Here is a 9,685-nt window from a genome sequence, read left to right on the forward strand (position 1 = left end):
TTGTTTTTTGTTTTGCTTGTAAATCCCGTTCCCAGGCATTAAATCCCATTTTCCCAGCCCAAAAAAAGACGAATCTCAGTGCCCGTCACCTCACCCCTTCAGGACCCTCTTTCAAAGGAATTAGCTGGATGACATACTGCATTCAAATATTTCTCCACATAATAAATAATACTCAAAAAAGTCTACTAATAAAGCAATTAAAACGCGAATTTTTAAAAGGTCAAATTGTGGTTGTTTGTTTTCAAAAGATATTAGTAATATTATGTACTTAGTTTTGTAATATTCTAAAATTCATTTTTTTGACTTTAAAAAGTCAAGAGTCAAAACTTTTTTTACACTCAAATGGCTTCCCTATTCAAGCAATGTGATTGGTTCGTACGAATTTTCGTGCATTCTCATTGGCTCTTTTCCCATTCATATAAAGCATTATTTTTTAACGTTAACGTGACTCCACATGATGTCTAAAAGTTGAAATATAACGAATAAATACTTTCACGGTTCACATGCAGAATTCGCATGATATGTTTTGAAAACGAATAATTTACTTTTAAAGACCTTATTTATTCAACAATATATCATTTCCTTACGGAAATATTTCGGATAAACCCCCCGGAAAAAGCTATACTATAAGTTATTTCAGCTTTAAAAAAATATAAGACTACATTTTTAAAGCTTTTAAAACATTTTACAGAATTTTTCGCCTGAGGAAGGAGGATTTTCAATATGGCTGCGTCTGCATCGATTGAAGATGAAGTTGAAGTGATTTACTATCTTCGAGATAATGAACCGAGAATGATTACGGCTTGGAAAGATGCTTTCAAATATGTTGGAAACGTCTTTAAGGTATAAGACAGGATTTGCTTTGCTTAAATCTGCATGAATGTCAAATAATTACGATTTTTTGGGAGGAATCGAAATTTTGCTTTGGTACAGACCTCGACTTTCAAATGGCTTCCACTAATACAGTTTGACCAGTCAAAAGTCAAGCATATTTAATTTATTTAATTAAAATACTCGAGTGCATGGCAGATACCATGTAAATGCCACAGATCCGTCAATCCAATTATTACAATTATTATGATATTAGCTCTAATGTTGAATTATTATGATAAAGTTTTGAATGAGTGGTTCAGTAATTCATGCAGTTTTTCTTTAGATATCAGCGGGAGACATCTTCAAGGATGCACCAGCAGCAGATGCCATAGTTTCTCCTGCTAACAGCTTTGGTTTTATGGTGGAAGGGATCGATAGAGTAAGTGTTTTCTTGTTTTTGTGGTTGTTGTTGTTTTTGTCTTGTCGTCTGTTTTTGCTTTACTTTTCTTGTGTGTGTGTGTGTGTGTGTGTGTGTGTGTTTGCTTGTTTGTTCCCTCGCTCGTTCGTTTGTTTGCACGTTTGGTCATTTGATTGTTTGGTGGGTTGGTGGGCTGGTTGGTTGGTGAGTGGGTAAGTTGGTGGATTGGTGCAGGGTTGGTGGGTTGGTTTCATTTTCTATTCATTTCCCATCCATTTATTTTCCTTTTTCCTCATATCCATTTTCAAGGTTTACTCACGTCACTTTGGCTGGCAGCTTCAAGAGGGACCACGACACCTCATGAGACACAAGCACGGGGGTGAACTTCCAGTCGGTCAGGCCATCATCGTACGAATGTTCGAGCCTGGGGTGACGGATGTATCAAGTCTATGGTGGTATGGTAATCCATACTTCAATAAAGGCCAGCCGATACAGTACTTGATTAGTGCTCCGACTATGAGGATTCCGATGGATGTATCCAATACTGTTAATGCTTATTTAGCTTTTAGAGCTGTCATCCGCGCTGGTAAGTTAGTGGATGGATGGATGGATGGAGGGAGGGAGGGAGGGAGGGAGGGAGGGAGGGAGGGAGGGAGGGAGGGAGGGATGGATGGATGAAATTCATGAAGTCATGAATAACAAACAACATTAAAAAAATACAAAGTAGTCAACGCATGTAACAGTAAAAGATGACTCAACAAGTAAACCTTCCCATTTTTTCAACTTTTAATCCCATTTTTCATTTATCTCTTCAGTAAAAGACCATAACTCCATCCAAGAAGACAAGATAAGAAGTGTCTTGTGCCCAGGCCTCTGTACTCTCAACGGTCAGATGCCTTACGAAAGAAGCGCAAGACAGATGCGTGAGGCGTGGGACATATTCGGCAGTGGTATAAACGAGGCTCCATCATCTTTATCAGAGGCATTACAACAGCACACACGACTAACAAAATAAACACACAGAGCCGTGATGTACCGTGTCTGTGACGACGAACTGCACCATGGGATATGGGTTGTTTTTTTCCTGCACTTCCCAGTCAATAGGTTACTATCAATAGACGTCACTTCCGGTAATAGCTCTTTTTTTGATGATTTGTAGAATCCTGGTGGTTGTTTTGATCTCTTGTTTTCTGGTTTGATTTCGCGAAAATAGTCAAATGCAATAGTTTGAGGACTTATTTTGATATGTTTTGACTTAGCATCCGCTAGTTGCCCCCCAGCAGTCAACCGCTTGTTTGCCCCCCAGTCAACTCCAAAAAGTCACGTGATTGATAGTAAGCAATAGACTAAATAAAAACTGTAAATATGATATATGAAATACTATCTGAGAAATATAAAAAACCTTGAAATCTTGATAAGGGGGGAATCTAATCCCATTTCCCAGCCCCTCATTTTGACCAAATCCCATCGTCCCAGCCTATGTTTTGCTAACACTTATTCCCAGTGCATAAATTCCCATTTTCTCAGCCCAACAAGGCGAATCAAAGCTCCCTCTTGGTGGAGGAGAAAATGGTGGGCCCTCAAATTTTTTTTAGTGGAACATGGAGGCCTTGAAAGATCAGAAGGAGGATTGAGAGGATTCTTTAAACGAGTGGAGTGCTATTAGGTTGGGGTCTGGAAAATTTTGTGAATCAAAAACATTTTCTCCTCCACCCCCCTCTCCGACTTAAATAACGACTGGTCCTTAACGAGAACACTAGTCTTATCACTTAATCCAAACACGAGCTTCGTTCTACAAGAAGCTAGTAGATTAACTGACGGAATAAAGCAGCAATACATTTTCCAAAACCTTACTTTCTTTTTAAGTGTCATTTTCAATGTTTTCTAATTTGTCAGAAACTCTTTTTCGTCATCTAAGTATCCTTCTTTCTTAGCTTCACTCCAATCATAAATCCTAATTCTTCTCAACTCCACCATCGCTCCTCCACTGACCAGTTTCTTTATATTAATCTTGACTTCCTTGAGAGTCAGTCCATAAAGTTCTTTAGGAAATGGATGAATTCTTTTATGACCAATAGAGCTACCTTTCTCCTTAACGGTCTTGTTTTCTACCGTGGAGTAATAAACGAGATATTCCTCTACCAACTGACCATAATCTATGACATTCTCCATCATCACGAGAGAGCCATTTATAACTTCGAGAGGGTCTGAATTCACCGTGTAATTGTTTCCAATTTTCAATAGAGGGGCTGTGATTTTGACTACCGGGGATTTGTACAGAAGCTGGATCCCTTGGCCAAATATCCGGTACACCTTGAGGTCAATATCGGGTACCAAACCTCGGGTATCGGGGTTAAGGTTGAGTATTAAGTTGCATCCTCTTCCGACACTGGTGAGGTACTCTTGTATTAATCTGGGTGTTGAGATAAAAAAATAACACTGGTATCAATCAGGTGAATGAATCTCATTTCCAGCCTACAATGACAGGCAAACACTGCCCGTCATGTGCTATCAACCAGAGAATATTCCATTGCTTGCTATCAATCAGCTGAATGCATCTCATTATCAGCCTACCATGACAGGCAAGCACTGCCCGTCATGTGCTATCAACCAGAGAATATTCCATTGCTTGCTATCAATCAGCTAAATGTATCCCATGAATGTCATTACCATTCTCTTATGAAGAGTTCATTAAATATCGCGCCCTACGATTGGTTCAAAAGGTATTGCATGTCACTTCCGTACCGTGACCGTTGCTGTGCCGTAAGCATCTCCTTTAATACTTTACCTTTGCGGGGTCTTCACTTTGTATTCCGTGTCTTTATGCCAGAACCAGTAATGCTCCCTAATTACCGTGTCACAACTGGCAGGACAAAATACCTCCCCTAGGGGGTCCCCTGGAGTTACGTCACCTGTAGTAAAGAAACAACATCAAAACAGAAATCACAATGCTGCAAGTTTTTCGTTGAAAAAATAGCTATCAAAAATATTCCCTCACCCCTCCCCCACACGCACATTCAGCTACCCGTACGTGAGTAGGAAACGTACAGTACTGACTTAAAATGACGTATACGGTACCACCGCAACAATGGGAAGCCATTTCAATGTTACAATGCTGTAACATTGAAATGGCTTCCCATAAGAATGGTTATCCTATGAGCGTGAAACATAAACTGTACTGACTTACAGCACGTATACTGTACGAAATGCTGTAACATTGAAATGGCTTCCCATAAGAATGGTTATCCTATGAGCGTGAAACATGAACTGTACTGACTTACAGCACGTATACTGTACGAAATGCTGTAACATTGAAATAGCTTCACAAAAGAATGATCATCGTATGAGTGGGAAATATACGGTACTCAGCACGTATACGGTTCGACATGCCTTAACGTTGAAATGGCTTCACAAGAGAATGGTCATCGTATGAGAGGAAAACGGCACTAACTTACAGTAAACTGTTCCCAGGCAGCATTTCATGGAAAATACACTCGATTTTTCCAATCGATAATACTTACTTTTTGAATATAAGCAAAAAGAAATTAGATAGTCAAATTGATGATAATATGCTTTTAAAAAAGTTAGGAAATCTTAAGAAAAAAAAAATTAATCGATTCAACTTTGCCATACCCCCGAGACATCCGCAGAGCTGAGACGTCGTATGGACTTCGGACCTGACGGCGATTAAATCCTTCTGCCCTTGGGTGTACGAATTACGCAAGAAAATGTTCTAGCCGAAGCATCAGGGGAGAGACCAGCCGGCCCCCAGACCATATCGGCTAATCCCTTGCATCTCTGCCACGCACGGAATCGGTTGAAAACTTGACGTTAAAAAGTCTAGTGTATTCGGTGCATTGTTTGCACTGCTATTGTTATGCTGATTTGGCTGGGACCGTGGTCCAGTGGAAAAAACTACTTGGGCTTTTATATCATTACAAAAAGTCAAGTCCGGTTGAGGGAAGTTAGTACCTGGATGGGTGACCTGAAACTTATGCCTACTTAACTTCTTTGCAAGTTTTTTTTTTTTGTATTAAAAATTCGACATAAATTTTTTTCTCGCAATTCGAATAATTTGACGAGAGTTCGTTTTATAGTTTAGAAATCATCGAAAATTAAACTAAGCTCAGTTCCAAATCCTCCACTACATTCTCATGATCAGTTCCAACCGGCGAACTGCGCGCGAAATGTTTCTCGTGCTAACATGCAGCAACTCGTCTAACATGCAGCAACTCGTCTAATATGCAGCAACTCATCTAACATGCAGCAACTCGTCTAACATGCAGCAACTCATCTAACATGCAGCAACCTTCATGGACCCTGCACCGTAGGTCGACTGTTTGACTTACAGTACTAATACCCCGCGGTACGAAATGCCGTATTGAAATGGCGTTGTTACGGCTACGGTAAAATGGCTATAGTAAAGCTACGACTTGATATTCGGTATCGTTTCCCACTCGTATCAAAACCGAATCGAACAAATGAAATAAATAAATAAAATAAAATAAATTACTTTATCCTTTAGACACAATACTCACATTTTCCAGTCTGTACGGCGTACCAATTTGGTAAAGGCGCCAGCGCGTTTTCATTGCCCACCCAACGAACACCCTGATTTCCTGCAAACGACTTGCATTCATCGCATATAGAATCCTTAGCTAAGGAACGAATCAGTGGACCAATAGAAGGATTCACCTTAGGTTCAGTTCCGGCATCAAACCAAATATAGAACGGATCCGAATACTTTGAGCTGTTTTGAAATAACTCTTTCAACTGCTGAAGGACAATCCTGTTATACGTTTTTTGCTTCTTTGGAGATTTTGTTTTAAAATCCTCTACGTTCATGAACCAGTTTTTTTTTACACTATAGAAAAACCCATATTCGACGTTCATTTTTTGACAGGATTTGATAAAATCGCTGGCGATGTCTCCTCGACCTTCCCGCCATTTTGTGCTCTTGACAGAATAGTTGTAGGTTTCACTCGACCAAAGCAGGAAGCCACTAAAGTGATCCAACGTCAGCACGATGTACTTGGCGCCAAAACTAGAAGCTGCCTTCACCCATTGGTCGGTTGATAGATTACGTGGGTTGAATGTGTTAGGGGGGACAACGTCACCTGGAAATATATCATTCGAAATTAAATTTGAAATTAATCATTGTAGGCCTTTTCTGGGATAGTAAGCATGGTGCATTCCGGTCTTGCTTGGGTACATAGACCTTTTCTGGGATAGCGAACATGATGCATTCTGGTCTAGCTTGAGTACATAGACCTTTTCTGGGATAGCGAACATGATGCATTCTGGTCTAGCTTGGGTACATAGGCCTTTTCTGGGATAGCGAACATGATGCATTCTGGTCTAGCTTGGGTACATAGGCCTTTTCTGAGATAGCGAACAAGGTGCATTCTGGTCTACCTTGGGTACATAGGCCTTTTGTGAGATTGCAAACAAGGTGCATTCTGGTCTACCTTGGGTACATAGACCTTTTGTGAGATGGCGAACATGGTGCATTCTGGTCTAGCCTGGGTGCATAGACCTTTTGGGAGATGGCGAACATGGTGCATTCTGGTCTAGCCTGGGTGCATAGACCTTTTCTGGGATAGCGAACATGATGCATTCTGGTCTAGCTTGGGTTCAAACTTTATATGGCGTTGCTTGTACGCAAGCTAGCAAACGAACAAACCCACGAACTAACCAACGAACCGAAGAAACAACGAACCAACGAACCGACGAACTAACGAACCGACGAACCGACGAACCGACGAACCAACGAACCCACGAACCCACGAAACGACGAACCAACGAACCAACGAATCGACGAACCAACGAACCAACGAACCAACGAACCAACGAACCCACGAACCCACGAACCAACGAACCAACGAACCCACGATCCGACGAAACGACGAACCAACGAACCGACGAACTAGCGAACCGACGAACCGACGAATTAATCTACGTACCTCTTTTCATATATTTATTGAAAGTCTGCATATTGAAGTGTATCGATGCTCCAACCTCAAAATCCAACCATCTCGCTTGTGTTTTGCTTGGTTTGGCGATCTTAAACGTCGACGTCGACGAGGCATGGAGATTACTAGAGTTGTGCTTCTTTTTCAACAGCACTTTATGTGAAAGACTTAGATGCAACATGTACAGAAGCACCGCAGAATTGAAAATATTTGCCAGCATTTTGTGTGGTTAATGATTGCTTGAAGTCTTCTAGTTGTTCTTCTATAATTGCATCGTCGAGAACGAATAACTGGAAGCGAATTTGCAGGCTCTTCTGATTCTCTATTACGCGTTTCCTCTTTGAATTCCAAGCCAAACAACAGCATACAGCAGGAACATAAGTACTTCAACAAATAGATAAAATATTTGAGTTGTATTTCGTAGATTTAATTTTCAATATCACAAATGTTGTTGTCTCTGGCATGGCTTTTTAGTCTCATGAACGCTGTTGAAATTCAATGACAAAAGTGCCTTTCTTTTTGACCGTGGGAAATTGAGATTCCATGTATTGGGACACTGGGATTTAGCCATTCATTACGGATCGGATACAAAATCGCCAAAATGGGAATAGGATTCAATTCAATTTTCTATCAGTTGCATGACAGAATTACGGCTTAATAGCCTCCGAGCATGTCCCCTTCTTCCACGAATCTTTTAGTCAGAAGTTTGTATATTGATAACATGGCGGTGCGAGCGATTTAGGCGAGCGATATGGCATGGAAAGCGAGTGAATAAAAAAGATAACAGGCTCTTAGCATGTGGTAATATTTTTTGCCTCAAAAGCCTTTTGATTTCTAGAAACCTCCTCGCCATGTAACATAAATACATATATACTTTGTGGTGTAAATTACTATTAATTATTTATCACCTGGGTATTACGCAGCTGTGCTAAGTCATCCAATAAAGGCAGGTGCTATCTATATCACAAAGAAGGGTTGTTACTTTTTACTCAGTACTCAGGCTCGACAGTAGGGTTCCCTGTGATTTTACGTGTGTTAAACGTCGACAAATCGCGATTTCCAACGTCTTTTTTCTAAAATGGCGAAAAGAAATTCTGATTGTTATCAATGAGAGGGATTCTCTTCGCAACCTGCCACACGTGCTGGTAAATCTTGTTAAAAATCATTATTTTTGTCTATCATTAGACAATGGAAATTAACAATTGTTCCAAGAAATTAAATCATAGGTATTGTATAATTAGATGGTAAAGAGAATTCTGTTATATTTGTTCTGACAGGGAATGTCTATAAGCGTTTGAATCAACACGATCTTTGAGCTGTACTTACTTTCCCTATTGCTTTGTTGAAGTCCGCTCGATCCTACGCGTGATGATACTAACAAAAAAAACCAACACTCTTTACAGTTTCTTTCCAAAGTTTCTTGTGTGATTTCTTCTCCGTTAATAAGTGTTATTTTCGAAGAATTACATGTACTTTAAGATTCGTACAGTGTATCTTAATTTGCTAAATTACTCGTTGTTTTGGTTGGGCAGGTTGTGGCACGAGTCATACATACATTATGGAAATTGCCGCTGTACTTCTTTCGGGCTCTCCACAGGGAGTCCAATCTAAGATGTTTTCAGTATAAAATTAAGATCCGGAAAAAACTCCCTTGAACTTTTAGCACATTTTCTTGGTCTCAAATACTCTTACTTTTTTTAGTACTTTTTACATTTTTTGATACTTTTTCTCGGATCATATTATTGTCTAAGACTTTTATTCTAACTAGGTTCCCTGTGGACCACCAACGTATAGTTGAATAGACCGTTTTCTCAAGGTTGCGTGCGCATCCAACTCTCATCAAAGAAAAATTCATAGCAATGCTTGATAATACTCGTGTGCTGTTATCGTGGCCTGTCAAGTTCCTTAAATTTTGATGCGCACGCAACCTTGAGAAAACGGTTTATTAGCCGGCTTGCGAATTTATTTCGGAAAACAGTCAGGGACGTTTCTATTCTTCTTCTTTATAGTGCCTTTGAAATTGAATGAAATGGTGTCTAAAAATAGACGTTTTTAGCAATCTTAATTATGAAACCAACTCGTTTTTGCAGCAGCTCGTCTAACTTGCTGCATGTTCCTTATAGGCTAACGTAAAAAGACTACCAAAAACCATTAACTATGAGCTTCAAGCCGCTGCTTTAAGCCTTTGTTATGATAAAAATAAATAGGTCATATAATGGGCGCGCGTTGTAAGAAGCTCGTAGCGCGCGCATATCTCCGTTTCCTTTGTATTTTGTTAACATAATCTTTGCGTTTCCATAGATTGTTTATAAATAACATGTTTAACCGCCATCTCATTATTCCCTGAAAATGGACCAATTAGTCCGAAAGCTTGGATCTCTATTAAGATGTTGAGGTTGAGGAAGCGTTCTTGTACATAAAGGAAATGATTCCAGCCTACAAAAACAAGTTAGACTTAATTAAACCAACAAACTTTAAAGTA

The 9,685-nt window shown here is 39.8% G+C and overlaps 2 protein-coding genes across 2 annotated transcripts; one reads left to right on the forward strand and one right to left on the reverse strand.

The window, feature by feature from the left end:
* Nucleotides 1–590: 590 nt before the first annotated feature.
* On the forward strand, nucleotides 591–2,246 carry LOC116304257 (uncharacterized). The gene is made up of 4 exons (XM_031713966.2): nucleotides 591–843; nucleotides 1,157–1,252; nucleotides 1,541–1,817; nucleotides 2,047–2,246. Exons 1-4 carry the CDS (start codon nucleotides 724–726, stop codon nucleotides 2,244–2,246), a joined length of 693 nt encoding a protein of 230 aa, XP_031569826.1. The 5' UTR covers nucleotides 591–723.
* LOC116304254 (uncharacterized) lies at nucleotides 1,994–9,631 on the reverse strand. Its single transcript, XM_089032259.1, has 6 exons — nucleotides 8,530–9,631; nucleotides 8,112–8,276; nucleotides 7,195–7,587; nucleotides 5,770–6,348; nucleotides 4,020–4,143; nucleotides 1,994–3,644 (listed from the first exon to the last, which is right to left on the reverse strand). The coding sequence occupies exons 3-6, from the start codon at nucleotides 7,421–7,423 to the stop codon at nucleotides 3,116–3,118; spliced, it is 1,461 nt and encodes a 486-aa protein (XP_088888385.1). The 5' UTR covers nucleotides 7,424–7,587; nucleotides 8,112–8,276; nucleotides 8,530–9,631; the 3' UTR covers nucleotides 1,994–3,115.
* Between the last annotated feature and the right edge of the window lie 54 nt (nucleotides 9,632–9,685).

This window comes from Actinia tenebrosa, unplaced genomic scaffold, assembly GCF_029948245.1.
Source record: "Actinia tenebrosa isolate PJP-AT-01 unplaced genomic scaffold, QUT_ActTen_1.0 PGA_scaffold1__47_contigs__length_23844297, whole genome shotgun sequence".
NCBI classification, from domain to species: Eukaryota; Metazoa; Cnidaria; class Anthozoa; order Actiniaria; family Actiniidae; genus Actinia; species Actinia tenebrosa.

What these genes read in the sequence shown, in the direction of transcription:
- LOC116304257 (XM_031713966.2), top strand. Translation starts at nt 724, where the DNA reads ATGGCTGCGTCTGCATCGATTGAAGATGAAGTTGAAGTGATTTACTAT. An exon ending in ATGTTGGAAACGTCTTTAAG is followed by an intron (nt 844 to 1,156) that starts GTATAAGACAGG and finishes GTTTTTCTTTAG; the next exon opens with ATATCAGCGGGAGACATCTT. An exon ending in TGGTGGAAGGGATCGATAGA is followed by an intron (nt 1,253 to 1,540) that starts GTAAGTGTTTTC and finishes TCCATTTTCAAG; the next exon opens with GTTTACTCACGTCACTTTGG.
- LOC116304254 (XM_089032259.1), bottom strand. Translation starts at nt 7,423, where the DNA reads ATGCTGGCAAATATTTTCAATTCTGCGGTGCTTCTGTACATGTTGCAT. An exon ending in CAATAAATATATGAAAAGAG is followed by an intron (nt 6,349 to 7,194) that starts GTACGTAGATTA and finishes ATATATTTCCAG; the next exon opens with GTGACGTTGTCCCCCCTAAC. An exon ending in CGCCGTACAGACTGGAAAAT is followed by an intron (nt 4,144 to 5,769) that starts GTGAGTATTGTG and finishes TCTTTACTACAG; the next exon opens with GTGACGTAACTCCAGGGGAC.